This window comes from Dendropsophus ebraccatus, chromosome 7 (genome assembly GCF_027789765.1).
Source record: "Dendropsophus ebraccatus isolate aDenEbr1 chromosome 7, aDenEbr1.pat, whole genome shotgun sequence".
Lineage (NCBI taxonomy): Eukaryota > Metazoa > Chordata > Amphibia > Anura > Hylidae > Dendropsophus > Dendropsophus ebraccatus.
In genome coordinates this window covers 88,481,550-88,497,883 of record NC_091460.1, presented here as the reverse complement: position 1 = coordinate 88,497,883, position 16,334 = coordinate 88,481,550, and the positions used below count along the sequence as shown (strand labels likewise).

The following is a 16,334-nucleotide window of genomic DNA, read 5'->3' as shown; positions in this document are numbered from 1 at the left end:
TGTGGAACAATGTGGCGTGAAAATGAAATATTACATTTTTTACACTATAATGTTGGTTTAGCCTTGAATTTATCATTTTCACAAGGGGTTAAAAGAGAAAAAAACACACAATATATGTAGAGCAATTTCCCCCGAGTCCGTAAATACCCCACATGTAGACATAAAGCGTCATGTGGGCGCAGGGCAAGCCTCCGAAGGGAAGGAGCACCATTTGGATTTTGGAGGTTGGATTTGGCTAGAATGGATGATGAACGCCATGTCGCATTTACAGAGCCCTCGTGCTGCCAGGACAGTGGAAACCCCCCACAAGTGACCCCATTCTGGAAACTACACCCCTCAAGGAATCTAACAAGGGGTGCAGTGAGGATATGAACCCCTTGATGACGGGCACATTTGTGCCATGAAAGTGAAAAAATGAAATTTTTCCCTTTCACGTCACATTGTTCCACATTTGTGCCCGTCACCAGTGGGGTCCATATGCTCACTGCACCCCTTGTTAGATTCCTTGAGGGGTGTAGTTTCCAGAATGGGGTCACTTGTGGGGGGTTTCCAGTGTCTTGGCAGCACGAGCGCTCTGTAAATGCGACATGGCCCTTGAAATCCATTCCAGTGAAATCCAGCTTCCAAAAGCCAATTGGCGCTCCTTCCCTTTGGAGGCTCGTCCTGCGCCCGCTTGGCACTTTATGTCCACATGTGGGGTATTTCCGTACTCGGGAGAAACTGCGCTACATGTTTTGTGTTTTTTTTTTTCCTTTTATCCCTTTGTGAAAATGAAAAATTGAAGGCTAGAACAACATTTTAGTGTAAAAAATACTTTAGTCTTTTTTCAAGCCATATTGTTTGGAAAATCTGTGAAGCACCTGTGGGGTCCAGATGCTCACCGCACCCCTTGTTACATTCCTTGAGGGGTGTAGTTTTCTAAATGGTGTCCCTTTAGGGGTGTTTTTTAGGTTTTGGCACCCCAGAGCCTCTGCCAACCTGAAGTGGTACAGTCAAAAATGACCAAAAATAACGGAGCCATTGAAATTCACTAGGCGCTCCCTTATATCTGAGGCTTGTGGTTGCGTCAAATAGCGCAATAGGGCCACATATGGGGTATTTCTATAAACTGCAGAAACGGGGCAATCAATATTGGGGTGCATTTCTCTGGTAATAGGTTTATAATTATGAAAAATATTGGATTACAATAAAATCTCTGCACAGAAAATTAAAATTTTCAAATTTCTTACACACTTAGCTTTTATTTCTGTGACTCCCCTAAAGGGTTAAAAAACTTTCTGGATGTGCTTTTGCAGAGTTTAGGGGGTGCAGTTTCTGAAATGGGGTGCTTCGTGGGGCTTTCTAACACACAGTCCCCTCAAATACACTTTAAACCTGAACAGTTCCCTAAAAATATCTGATTTTGAAATTTTACTGAAAATTTGGAAATTTGCTGCTAATGTTTTAAGCTTCCTATTGTCTAAAAAAAATGAAATATAGTTTAATAAATGCCGCCAACATAAAGTAGACATGTTGCTAATGCTATTTAATATATAATTTATGTGGTATAACCATTTTCTGTATAAGCAGAAAAGTTTTAAAGTTGGAAAAATGCATTTTTTCACAATTTTTCACGCTATTTTGGGTTTTTTCATAAAGATTCGTTATAAGTATCGACTCCAATTTACAAGAAATGTGAAGTACAATATGTCACGAGAAAACAATCTCAGAATCAGCCGGATAGGTAAAAGCATCCCGAAGTTATTAATGAATAAAGTGACACTGGTCAAATTCATAAAATTTGCTCTGGTCCTTAAGGCCATTTCAGGCCCGGTCCTTAAGGGGTTAAACCAAGTCAAAATTCAGAAAAACTGTGAGCTCTTAAACCAAAACGCTCTTAATCCAAGTTACTCTTAAACCAAGGTACAACTGTATAAGTTTCTACTATATTTCTATTTAAATAACCTTCACCATCAATGCAGACAAAACAGCTGTCCCATGAAATAATCCCATAACCTGACATACCGTCGCTTTCAAACTCTTCAGAGTAATCCGAATACTCAGCTTCTTCCACAGCTTGCTGCCGTGACACTCGAGCACTAACTGCTTTCTTTAGCTCGTCCTACAACAGATAATGTTACATCATGTGAAGAAAAGAACAAATCCATTCTAATCAATAAACTATACAGTCAAGTCTATCAATATGACCACCATCTAATATGCAGAGAATCCAACGTATGCAGCACAGACAGTAGCTAGACAGGCAGGGAGCCAGAGCCATGATGGCGGCAGAGCATCCCACAGCTGCTGGAAAGGGGAGGATATGATGACCAAGGTGGCTCCAAAGAAGCCCAATTGGGTTCCAGTCTGGGAAGTTAGGGGACCAGTGAAGTGCTTGGAAGTCTTGTACATCCTCTTCCAACCAATGTCAGACATTTTTAGCTCTGTAACATGTCGCAATGTTCTGCTGGAAGATCCAATCAACCCCAGTGAAGACATTCAGCATGTATGGGCGTGGGTGATCTGCCAGGATGAATTCATACCCAAATTGGTTGAGAGATTCTTCCATATAGATGAGAGGGCCCAGATAATGGCAGGAAAAAACATTCCGCAGACTACAAAAGTGTCAACACCAACTTGTGTTTTTCCGGTAACACACCCACATCTATCCAGTCGATAAAGAAGAAAACCTGACACAATTTCAATACAGTGCCATTTGTACATTTCCGATACACTTTCACCATGGCAGTACGTAGACAGTTCACAAACTGCTCAGTTTCAGAAATACTAAGCCAAAAACTTGCTCACGTGACTGGCGTTTTAGACACTTTCACAGCGGGTTGTCAAAAAGGCATGTGTTAAAGGTACGTGACAAATATGTGCCAAAAAAATCGAAAATTTGGGGCTTGATTCTGGTTTAAAGTAAGTGGACTAATATCTGGTCTACACTTAGATTAAAGATAAATGACCTCCTCTCCAAACCAGGGTAAGTACGGGCGCAGATCCAGATGGACATAAGAAGTTAATTAAAATACATTTATTGTATAAAAACATTCATGGCGACACAACGCGTTTCCAAACCGAACTGGTTTCTTTCTCAAGTGTCATCTGCCTCACAACCCACTTTACCTACATATATATCCACCTTCTTGATGACATCAGCATTTAGTGATAGGTTGAACACTTTAACCCCTAGTGAACCAAAGGGATGGTAGCTTTCAATTACAAAAACACATATACAATCGAGTATGGAATACATAAACCCATAAAAATAAATATATATATATATATAACAACCATTCATTTTTTTTTTTTTTAACGGACATTCTCAATAGTTTCGTTCAAACCATAAGGTGATAAAGTGCATAATTTGAAGATCCAATACGATTCACGATTGATAAGGTGCCTGTATCTATTGCAGCGTGTCTCCGGGATGTGTTCTAAAATTGTTAAAGTAAGGTGCTTGGGGTCCCTGTTATGTTTTAGAAAAAAATGTTTCGAGACACTATGTAATAAATGTCCTTTTCGGATATTTGACCGATGTTTGATGTGTCTGAACAGTGCGTCCCACATATTGTAGTCTACATGAGCACTCCAAAAGATAAACTACAAATTGTGTGGAGCAATTAGAAAGGCCTGTGGCAGAAAAAATTTCTCCAGTACTCTGAGATGTAAAAGTAGTACCTGGATTTCGGGGTATCCAATCACAACAGAGACACCTTGCATTGAAACATTTCACGGTTCCTAGTGTTCTATCTCCATCCCTCTTATCTCTGGCCTGTATGACGTTGTTTGTATCCCTTTTGGGTATTCTACTTGGGGCAAGGTAATTACGTAGACTCTTTGTTCTTCGAAAAATTATATTGGGATTTTTTGGGATACTAGATTTTAAAATAGGATCATCCCTATTGACCAGTTTTTTTTGTAGATATTTCTTAATCTGCATAGCCCCACAATTATACTCGGTCGTAAAATGGAGTCCAAATTCATTATTAAATGTTTTCTTTTTCTTTATATTTGTGTTACTTTTTTCCTTCATTTTTTTCAGTATATTTCCTTGTGTTGTGGACTTATTTAGATTATATGCATTTTTTAAAATTCTTTTGGGGTAACCTTTCTTAATAAACCTTTCTTCCAAAATTTTTGATTGCTGTATATAGTCGCTCTCCGAACTACAGTTTTTTCTTATTCTTTGATACTGACCAAAGGGGAGATTTTTCAACCATAAGGGTAGGTGACAGCTACTAAAATCTAAAAAACTGTTTACATCAACACTTTTAAAATGAGTTTTTGTAGCAATATGAAGTTCATCTGTTTTAAAAACCTCTAGGTCTAAAAAATCAATGGCATCAGCTCCAAAATTAAGAGTGAATTCTATGCCCCACTGGTTACAGTTTAGGTTTTCTACGAAGGATTGGGCTTCAGATTTCGATCCCACCCAGATTAAGAACAAGTCGTCTATGAAACGCCGATAAAAAATACATTTCTTAAAATCACTAGACTGCGCGAGGACACTCGCCTCGAACCTCCCCATGAAGAGGTTAGTAAAGCTGGGTGCGAAGCGAGTGCCCATCGCACAGCCACGAACCTGTTGATAAATAACATCTTCAAAATTAAATACATTATGTTCCAATATAAAACTCATACTATCATAAATAAATTTGATTTGCTTTTCATCCAATTCAGGATCATTTTCAAGGTAGTGAAGAGTTGATTTGAGTCCTAAAGTGATATCAATATTTGAATATAAAGAAGATACATCTAAAGTGACAAAATTATAATAAGAAGGTAATTGTAGTGTTTGTAGTTCAGAAATTAATTGAGACGAATCTTTTAAAAAAGAAGGTCATTTCCACACATATTTTTGCAAAAATAAATCCACATAGTGCGATAAATTAGAAGTGAGAGAACCAATACCAGAAATAATAGGACGACCAGGTGGATTAGTGAGTGATTTGTGAATCTTCGGTAGATAGTAAAAATAAGCCAAGTTGGTATCAGAAGCAGTTAAAAAATCTTTTTCTCTCCTATTCAGAATGTTTGCATCAATTGCGCTTTGTATTAGAGAGTGATACAATTCTTTATATTCTACTGATGGATCCGTCTCTAGCTTTTCATAGTAAAGTATATCTGATAAAATACGCCATGCTTCACATAGATAGTCATCCCTATTAAGTAATACTGTACCCCCCCCCCCTTGTCGGCGGGGCGGATAATAATATCTGTATTCTTTTTTAAGTTTTTTAAGGCTGTACGTTCCCCTTTGGTGAGATTATCTGTGTAGTCACCCATTATCACTTCCTTATTAATGTCTCTCAAATCATTTAACATTAGGGATAAAAAGGTTTCTACATGATGGCCACGACTCTGAATAGGGTAAAAATTAGACCTAGTTTTCACATCTACATGTTTGTACTCATCGCTACTATTTGCGAGGCAGTTAGGGTTAGTGGTTATATTACTAGTATCTTCCTGGAGGGTCTTGTCCTTCTCTTTCAGCAGAAAATGGTGTTTTAGTGTGAGTTTCCTCACAAAATTATTGATATCCAAAAATATGTTATAGTTATCAGGGAAGGATACCGGGCAGAATGATAGACCCCTTCCCAGCAGACGTTGTTCATTAAAGTTAAGTACGTGTTTGGATAAATTAAATATCTGTATTGTTTCAGACTTATTTGTTATAGACTTATTTATTACTTCTTCTGTATTGGTATAAGTTACAGTGTAGTTTTTCGTTCTGTTTTTTCTTTTTTGCTCCCTCTTTCCCCCTTTACAACCTCTGAATACATTTTTCTTTTTGCGCCTCCTCCTCCTGTATGTATCTGGAGGGGATCCTTCTGAATCTTCTGAAAGTAGTTGGTGATTCTCTGGACTTTGGGACTCGTGATGGAAGGTATGAGTGCTATTACTTCTGTGTGAACAGGGAGTGAGGTGATGGTTTTCAACTGTTTGGTGTGTGTTGGCCCCACGTCTACACATGGGAGACGGGAGCCTAAAAAAGACAATGAGGTGGACATGTCCGATTCACCACCTCCAACCGCACCCTCAAGAGATTCATCGAATGAATTATCATGTACTGAAATCTGGGAAAACGCGAAGGTACCTGAGTTGGTGATCATGACCTCAGTTTCGATTGCACCCGGGGCCGAGGTCACCACATCAAGAATTGTGTGGGAAGTGGAAAGGGTGAGAGGATGAGATATGGTGTTCACACTAGATACAGTTTGCGCATCTAGTGTTTCCTTGGATGAACTTGGAGTGATAGTTGTAGGTGTTTCTATGGTCTCCCTGGGATCTTCGATTTCGGGCTCTGGATTGTTAAAGAAGTTAGATGGTTTATTGTTCATATGAGTGAATCTTTTTTGATTATTATTTATACCCCCAAGGGACAATGTTTGCTCGTGCCTGGAGGGGTCAGATGTAGACTCTCTGGGATATCTGTATGAGTTAACAAATGTACGGGTATTAGTCCCATATTTTTTCTGCTCTGACCTAGAGTGATTGTGATGTATCTCTCTCTGGAAAGAATGTTTTTTAAAATTATTGTGACTATTGGGTGTAGGAATATTGTTGTCTGATTTAGAACTCTGTTTTTTGTTTTCTTCATTTAAACCTTCTGTGCGTATAAATTTTTTTCGTTGTTTACGTGCCTGACCAGTCGCATAATCCTCCCTGTGTCGACCAAACTTAGAGACCTTACGATTAATAAGATCAAGTTCCAAAGAATTAAGTCTATCCATAGTGGATCTATCTAACTTCCTATATTCCGAGTAATTGCTATATTTACTTAATTCACCCATAACAACTTTAGCATCTATTAATGCTTGATTCGCAATCGTAGTCCTTTTTACTGCTAAAGTTTTCATCATCTCTGCAGAGCACGTCACCATCAAAGATTCCCACTCCCTGGTGAAAACTGGATCATCAGGGAAAGGTCGTTTATCTTGCTTCTAAATACCCATCTTGGATGGTTTACCTGGGAGTGGCAGCGGTCTAAGTCCATGCGTTTGTTGAGTGTTGTGCCTCTCCATTGCACAACCGCATCAGGTGAGAGTCTCATATACTATCCTCCCACCACTCGTTCATACCTCCTGATCTGTGCTATGGAGCGCTGTTCTATTTTCTCTTCTACACTTAGATTAGGCAGTCTTCATATATGCAAGATTTACCATTTACCAGTATACACTCTGATAAATCTGGCATATATGAAGACTATCCATCTAAGTTTACAAAGCAACTCTTGTTTACTTTTCATTACTAAATAAGTTATAAGGGGAGGAGGGGGTTGGGCAGGGTCCACCCTCGAGGAATCTCACCATTGCCAAGAACTAGGGGCCCCTGGATACACTCTCCCTCTCCATAGCTATCAATAGGTGTTTCTAGAGAGACTGCTTTGTTCTGGACAAACGCATCTCTGAATACTTTTACTATAAGACTCCATACAAATATTTTTTTCAAGCTTCTGATTCCCATGAATGGCAGTGACTATAATCACATTCATCCTCAGGCTGCATGACAATTCGGCCATTCATTTCACACATTTGTTGGCAAAATATTAAAATAATGCTCCTGACCTTAATTTCCTGAATGCAGTCATCTACTGAATATGTTGGGGTAATTTTTTAATCCTTTGACGACGCAGCCACTTAAGACTCGGTCTCCCTATCCATTTAATTCTGAGATTTTTTGTGTGACATATTGTCTGTTATGTTTGTGGTAAATGTTGAGTGATAGGCTATGCATTTCTTTAGTAAAAAATGTGAAGCGTAATGAAAATTTAGTAAAATTAGCATTTTTCAAAGTTTTCAATATTCTGCTTGTAATACACTAAGGGTATATTCACACGGGCGGGCCCGGCAGGTCCTGGCAGTTCCCATACACTACATACTTGCTGCGGTCTAAACGACCGCAGCGAGTATGTAATTATACCGCCCTTAACCCCTTCTGCTCCCCCGCTGTGTATATACTTTACCTGTCCTCGCTGCACGGGTCCGGCGTCCTGCTCTCCTGGCCAATCAGTGTGTTGCCCAGCCGCAGCCACTGATTGGCCGGGGGGGAGAGAAGGACGCCGGACCCGTGCAGCGAGGACAGGTAAAGTATATACACAGCGGGGGAGCCGGCCGGGAGCAGAAGGGGTTAAGGGCGGTATAATTACATACTCGCTGCGGTCGTTTAGACCGCAGCAAGTATGTAGTGTATGGGAACTGCCAGGACCTTCCGGGTGCCAGGACCTGCCCGTCCGTGTGAATATACCCGAAAAAAACCCTTTTTTATTTCTTTAGGACCTTAGAAAGTTTCAAAATTTTGCAAGTCGCACTGACTGACCAATCGTAGCAATCACAGATAAGTGTCTACTTTGATTGGTTCCTGGGCATCTTCTAGTGATTGCATATAACTCTATGTAATCTGATTAGTTCCATCTGCCCTGTAACTTGCTACCTCTAAATTGTACTGCATTTTTGACAATCTGTCAGCTCCTGGGTCCTATTTGCTGTAGCTGGCAGTCCCCTAGTGAGCATGGTGCTTTTTGTCAATTTTCCGTGCAGTGGATTATGTACAATCTCATGTCTTCTACTGTACTGAAGAGTTGTTGTTTGTGCCACACTCTGGAACACCTCACCACTCCTTCCTCCTCCCTCTTCTTCATGAGTAATCAATGCTGCTCGGCCTCCTGCTGGCTCAGCTTTCACCCAGTGTCTCTGAGGCAGTTTATGTCTGAAGGAAACACTCAGATATAGTTGAATCTCTGAGCGAGCAGGAGGCCAGGCAGCATTGATTATTCATGAAGAAGAGGGAGGAGGAAGGAGTGGTGACGCTGCCAGAGTACGGCACAAACAACTCCTCTTTGACTCTTCATTACAGTAGGACTGTACATAATCCAGGGAATGGAAAATTACCAAAAGGCACCATGCTTACTAGGGGGCTGCCAGCTACAGGACACTGTCAGCAGCATAGGTAGTGTCCGGGGGCTGACAGATTCCCTTTAATATGGTAGCATCCATTTAATTCAGAATGCTGTACTAGAGTACTTGAAATAGTGTTTTATTAGCCAGAAATCCCCTAATCAGAATCCCATGAGTGATGTCCTTGTATGCTCTGTAGCTCTAACATTGTAGCCATAGCCATATTTAATAGCTTTTATCCTCCTTCATCCTCCATTCTCTTTTTCATTTCAGGATTGTTAGAAAAACAAACCCACTCAGGACATTTGTTGACGGGAACATGAGAAATTGTTTTTCCGGGCTCTACAGATAAACATTTCTAATAAAACATTACTTATGGCAATTCCGCCTATCAGCACAATAGGAACCAGTGTTCAGCATCCTAGTGAAACGACAAGATACAAGGCAGCCTCTATTGTATATCCAGCAGACATACTGAATGCTTTCACTGTGTCAGACGTATCAGTGAGGACAAACCATTGCTATCTGGAAAGCAAGCGGTAAAAATAACAATTACTATACCTGAAAGGAAGTTCTTTTTGTTATCTTAGGGCTCTTTGTGTAGGCTAGGAAAGTGGTGAGGTTTTCATCTTCATCGTCCATATTTCACGGTAGACAAAGGCTTTCTTGTGGCGAGTGGCCTTAGGTCCCTTCCTGTAATAATAAGAGATATAGCCAGGATTTACATATACAGCAATCTACATTGTTTCCATAACTCCTGAGTGGGACACATCCTGTGAATATGCCATACACACTGAAACAGGAATACAATCCAGATAGCTTTACAGATGCCATCATTTAGTTTCGGACTTCCATTCTTCTTTGCTGGGCAGTATAAGGCTATGTTCACATGTTGTCTGACACGGAACGGCCGGTGTCAGAACAGATCATCATGGCTGGTACTGCAGTACCGGCCGGATGATCTTTACCACCGCTGAATTCTGATGCTGGCGCATCCGTGCACGCCCGCATCAGAATTGCAATTTGCAACAACGGCCGTGATTTCTCCAACATAAACATTGTGTGAACATAGCCTAAGGGTATGTGCTCACTACGAAAGCTCAACGGAACACCCTCCACGGATTCAGAAGCTCGCACCCGCTGGCGGATACGTCTCTCTAACAATCAAGCAGACTAAGATGGGAGAAGGAGGGGGGATTTGTTTCAGTTCTCAGCAATTCAGGAGCTTAGGAAAGCCTCTCTGACTCTTTGTTCAGGGAATAAATGCATTGTTTTATATCCTGGAAGCTCAGCTGGATATATCCAAGGTACCATGTGTGTCCTTGTCCTAAAAGCTATCTAAAGCATCCCAAAGACCTTGGGGGGGGGGATTTATTAAAGGGGTACTCCGATTGTTTTCTTTCAAATCAACAGGTTTCATAAAGTTATATACTTTTGTAATTTACTTCTATTTAAAAATCTCAAGTCGTCCTGTACTTATCAGCTACTGTATGTCCTGCAGAAAATGGTGTTTTCTTTTTTGTCTAATCAAAAAGAAAATCACATAAAAAGAACGGACTCTGATCATAACAGGTTATTCATTCTACTATAGTCCAATGTTAAGCGGGTACTCACTGAGGACGGGAGTCAAGTTCCTCCGGGCCTGGAACTCCTTATACCGAGTAGATCTCTAAGAACACCAGCATCTTTTCCGCCATCACAGCGAGCTATCAGGTAATGCAGCAGATTTTAAGTGTGAGGCTATGTTCACACAATGTAAGTAAAGTATTAACCGTGATTAATACTATACCTACATTGTGCTGCAGCTGAGGGAATCCCAGACGGAGTGTATACACAAAGGGGGAGATTTATCAAACATAGTGTAAAGTGAAACTGGCTCAGTCGCCCCTAGCAACCAATAGGATTCCACCTTTCATTTTCCAAAGAGTCTGTGAGGAATAAAAAGTGGAATCTGGTTGCTAGGGGCAACTGAGACAGTTCTACTTTACACCGTGTTTATCTCCCACATAGTATACACTCCGGCCGGAATCCCTAGTGGCGCTGCAATAAACTGACATTGAACAGCGGCCGCAGAGAACCTGTCAGTTCACAAAATAGATCGTACGGCTCGGCCACACGCGGGCGCACAAATGCGCTCGCATCCCAATTCATCAGAAATTAAGATCATCTGTTATACCAGCCAGGATTATCTTCTCTGGCACCGGCCGTTCTGTGACCCAGCCGGGGAACAGAACGACCAGTGTCTTAAGCCAAGTGAACATGGCCTGAGACTACTTGGATGTTGTTTAAAAAGAAAGTGGTGGATTTCACACAGAGTGTAAGGGAGACTTTTGGTTTAGAAACAGTTCCCATTGCAGAAACGGGTCTGCTCCCAAATGTTGTTTTTCAGTTTTTTTCTATAGTACTTTCCAGTCTGACACAGTGCTCTCTGCTGACATCTCTGCCCGTGACAGGAACTCACCAGTAAACCCTCAGAGAAAACCTCTCCTGCTCTGGACAGTTCCTGACTCAAACAGGGGTGCAGCAGAGAGCACTGTGTCAGACAGAAAAGAAAACACCACTTCCTGCAGGACATACAGCATCTGATAAGTACTGAAAGACTTTAGATTTCAAAATAGAAGTAAATGACAAAGCTATATAACTTTCTGAAACCGATCGATCTGAAAGAAAAATATTCTCTCCAGAGTACCCCTTTATAATTGTTCTAAATGGGAAATGTGCCATTTCACCTGTAAAAATGGTGTATCTTCACAGTTGCACCGTTTTAGAGCATAATTTACACCATTTTCATTCACATGATCCCCCCTCACTCGCTAAAATATGTCAAGATGGGGAAACATTGTGAGAAGAAGGGGCAGAAAAGCTGTTTCTCTGAAAACCATGGGTAAGATTTTTGTCCAATTTGCCTATTAAAAACTTGGTAGAAAGTTACAAAGCAGCACATTATGGGGAAATTACTGCAGCTATTCCTAGTATTTCCCAAAATGGTAAAAGCAGCTCTGGATTTCAGCAGAACTGTGAGTGCAGCTCTGGATTCCGGCAGAACTGTGAGTGCAGCTCTGCATTCCGGCAGAACTGTGAGTGCAGCTCTGGATTTGGGCAGAACTGTGAGTGCAGCTCTGGATTTGGGCAGAACTGTGAGTGCAGCTCTGGATTTCAGCAGAACTGCGAGTGCAGCTCTGAATTCCAGAAGAATTGTGAATGCAGCTCTGGCTTGGGTAGGCAGTATGACCTGATGTGAGTATGTAAGTGTAAGCCGGATCAGAGTGGCTCAATAAAATTGAGTTTATTGAATTAGATGTTACACTAATAAATGTACATACCAATAGAAATATTCCGATGAAAGTTGTGAGGGGTATAAACATTAGAAAAGTTGCGCAATGAAGCAATTGTGCAAAAAAAATGTGACTTTTATACATCAAAGAAATATGTAAAACAATGATAAGTTCCCCACCTTGGACTTTTGTTGGTTGCGGTGGGTTTGGCCATGAATATACGGTGTATGGGGCTCTCCTGAATGACCGCCAACAGATGTTGGTGGTGACAGGGGATAGACATGATGGAAAATCATTGCCCAATAGCACTCTGGTTGCAGCTAACCCGTCACCTCCCCATAGATGGGAAAGAGAGCTGAAGGCTGAACACATGGCCATTAGTTATTAAAGCGTGTCTGGCCACCTTAAGAGTGTCAGAATATTTACTTTGAAGAGACTCTGTCAGTAGGTTTATGCTGTCTTATGTAAGGGAAGCATAAACTATTGACAGGAAAGTTGAAGAGAATGATGTATCACTTACATTGTTCTGTGCAGCTGATCTGGAGATATTCTACTGATTAACAAGCAATGCACACTAGTTTTCACCATTATGTGCGTGTGCTTAGTAGTCCTCGATATTCATGAGCACCAGCTTTCTCTACCTACCAGCCGCTGACTGGCAGTTGTCTATGCTGTGTATATATTCTGTGTATAGGCAGACAGTTGTCATTTAGCCGTTGGGTGGAAGGAGTGGTGCGACACAAAGTCCATTGTCTGTAAGCAATAAGTAGTCATTCTGTTCAACATTTCTGTCACTAGTTTATGCTGCCTTCAATTTGGGTAGCATAAGCCTTGAGAAATTCCCTTTAAGGGTCTAGTTACATGTATAGGATCTGCAGCAGATTTATTGGTGCAGATATAAAGCTGCAGATTTGCCGTGTTCATTCTTTTAGTTACAATGATATCTGTAGCTTCAAATCGGCACCATCAGATCTGCTGCAGATCCTATACATGTGAATGGACCCTTACTATTGATGCATGAAGAGATCATTGATTCATGCTGCTTACACCATATTTTGACCTGCACATCAGTATATGGTGCAACAGAGATCTGGATTCATTGGAATCTTGCTGTCCTATTTCCCTTTGTTTGCCCCAAACTGGAAGAAAATAAAAGAAACAAAAATGTATAAAATAATGTCAATTTTTTTCTTTCATGTATGAACTACTATGTTGCTCCAAAAATAAGAACTAGCTTCAATTTGCAGGATTTTTGGATTTTTTGGATCAGATCCCTGATAGATCAGCCAATCAGTGCCAGATTTGTTTAGCTCCGCCCCAACCTGCTAAACACAGACTGTAGGGAAGGCAGGAGTGGTAAGAAGATGCACAGTAAGGTACAATGAATCTGGGGGGATGGAGGGTACATGGGCCAACTATAGAGGGGTAAAGGAGGTATACAGTATGGGGACTACTTGCATAGGAGGATGTATACGGTATGGGGAAAGAACTACAGAGAGGGAGGGACATATACAGTATAGGGACTACTTGCAGAAAGGGATGTATACAGTATCAGGGAAAAAAACTAAAGATGGTGAAGAGAAATATACAGTATGGGGACTATCTGCAGAGGGGGATGTATACAGTATGGGCGAAAAACTATAGATGGTAAAAAAGTATACAGTATGGGGACTACCTGCAGAGGGGGATGTATATAGTATGGGGGAACACAACAAAGGGGGGAGGAAAGTATACAGTATGGGGACTATCTGCAGAGGGGGATGTATACAGTATGGGGGAACAATTACAAAGGGGAGGTGGAACGTATACAGTATGGGGGGGGGCTTATTGTAGAGGGGGGAGTGTGGTTAAAAACTAAAGATGGTGAAGAGAGGTATACAGTATGGGGACTATCTGCAGAGGGGAAAGGGAGGTGTACATTATGGGGGGAAGAACTACAGAGGAAGGTGGAACATATACAGTATGGGGGGCTTACTGTAGAGTGGGGAGTGTATACAGTATGGGGAAAAACTAAAGATGGTGAAGAGAGGTATACAGTATGGGGACTATCTGCAAAGGGGGATGTATACAGTATGGGGACTATCTGCAAAGGGGGATGTATACAGTATGGGGACTATCTGCAGAGGGGAGAGGGAGGTGTACATTATAGGGGGAAGAACTACAGAGGGGAGAGGGAGGTGTACATTATAGGGGGGAAAACTACAGAGGGGAGAGGGAGGTGTACATTATGGGAGGTGTACAGTATTTGCTTGTGTTTTACTGTGTGTGAAGATAACCTGCAACTGACCCACAGTACAGGTCCTCACTAGATATGACGCTGCCCCCCAGGGTCACAGGAAGGATTGCAGAACTGGAAAGCGCCAACTGGGAAAAGGCAGCGGGCTCTAATAAAGTGGCCACTCCTAAAATCAGATGCAATAATAATAACAATAATAATAACAATAATAATAATAATAGTAATAGAAGTCTAGGTCTAGATCCCCAGCCTGTGTCTCTCTACAACTCCCATGAAAGCCTATGGCTGGCTGTGACATGGTGGAAACAGCTGAAAAGCCTCCCATGGGGGCACTGCTATCCTGTAATGTGGCACCGAGCGGCATCAGCCGTGTACAGATGGAGATACTGCGCTTACTGCCATCTGTGGGATCTGAGCCTGTTTACACGCAGCGCTCAGGTGTTACATGTCCCCTGCTATAACAGTGCGGTGCTTTCCTACCTCTGATAGCACTGAGGCCCCTCTGCTGCTCACGTGAACGGTCCCTGAGGCAGGTAGATAGCTAGTGATTTTCCGGTACCTGATTATAGCTGGTATCTTTTTCGGGGCAAGACAGGAGAAGCTGTAGTGGTTACTAGGCAACGACGCAAGGTAACGGAAGAAGCACGTGTCCCTGCGTGTGGGCGGAGCCTCGCGTTATTGCGTCATGTATTGTGGCGCTCCTGGGTTGTCACTGCTGTGTGGACTGTAATCGGCTCCGTATGTGCACGCTGAAGCTGACTGTTGTGGAGATGTTTCCGGTATCTTCTCCTAGATCGCCCTGTGGCCTCCAGGGCAGCATGCATGGTGCAGCAGCAGTGCACATAAACCAGTGCGGTGTACTTGGCTGCTGTAGGTGCTGACATAGTCACTGACTAGAGCGGCGGAGTATTGTTCTGATATTAGATATTGGTCAGTGAGTAATGGCCTCCGCTCTGTATCGTACTGACACTACAGCAGTCACATTGCTCTTGGGGACTGTGCACACAGAGGATCACCCGCTGCGGATTCCGCACTCCAGCTGCACAAATCTTCATTCCTGGCACAGACTCCATTCTATGGTCAGGCAGATTCCGCCATCTGCCTGAAGAATGAACCCGTTCAGGTGGACGGCGGAATCTGCCTGCCTGTGGCATGAGCGGAGATGCGAGCTGCGGAATCTGTGCAGGTGATCCGCCCGGGTTCCTCAGTGTGCACATACCCTTTAAGGCCTTATGGACACGTTCAGTATTTTTTTCAAGTCCGTAGATTCCCTCTACAATCTGCAAAAAAATACGGACTGGGCTTATGTAGTGTATCCGTATTTATGTAAATCCTTTTTTTCAACATGTCAATTACAACTCATCTGTATTTTTTTTATGGAAATACGGAAGCCAAACAGGATACAATCTGAAAAAAATAGCGGATCCCATTGATTTCTATGACAGGATCCTTTAAAAAAAATCTGGGTCCTTTCTGGGATACACAGAATTTTCTGCATTGATTTTTGCTGTGTGAATATGCTCTAACAGTTGTTAGCAATCCCCTTTCACCAGGTCAAAAAAATGTAACTTGGTATCTCCCCTCTGCGGTGCAGCTCCATTGGTTCTAATGGAGCCGTGTCACAGTGGCGAGGGCAGACTAGGGGCCAGCTAGCTGCTTCCAGTGATTTGTGCCCAGCTGGAATAAACTGGTGCTGCGCTTTGGAACTGGGCCGTGGTTCAAAAAAAGGTCCAGGGCATCGGTTTATACATAAAATAATAAAGTACTATTGGTACATTCACTTTAAATGTCTGAAGCAAAAACCAGCAACTCTTTATAGGTATCGGAGGCTGATGAAAGTAGTAGTCCTGCAGGGAATGGGAATTGAGGAAACATCCAGAAAAACACAAAATCACTTAGGGCAGAACAGACAGATCAGGCAGCAGAGACTAGCCAACTAAA

At 42.0% G+C, this 16,334-nt stretch overlaps 1 protein-coding gene across 3 annotated transcripts in view; it reads right to left on the bottom strand.

The window, feature by feature from the left end:
* The window catches only part of MAP9 (microtubule associated protein 9), an 84,829-nt gene extending 69,774 nt beyond the window's left edge, over positions 1 to 15,055 (bottom strand). Inside the window, exons 1-3 of one of the 3 annotated variants that reach the window (XM_069977868.1) lie at positions 14,953 to 15,055; positions 9,444 to 9,575; positions 2,005 to 2,101 (exon numbers count right to left, since the gene is read on the bottom strand). In XM_069977868.1, coding sequence (XP_069833969.1) covers positions 2,005 to 2,101; positions 9,444 to 9,524 — 178 coding nt within the window. In that variant the 5' untranslated portion in view covers positions 9,525 to 9,575; positions 14,953 to 15,055. Of the gene's footprint in view, positions 1 to 2,004; positions 2,102 to 9,443; positions 9,576 to 14,873 lie in introns of all 3 variants that reach the window. The other 2 variants (XM_069977869.1, XM_069977867.1) reach the window with 2 other exon arrangements.
* Positions 15,056 to 16,334: the final 1,279 nt, after the last annotated feature.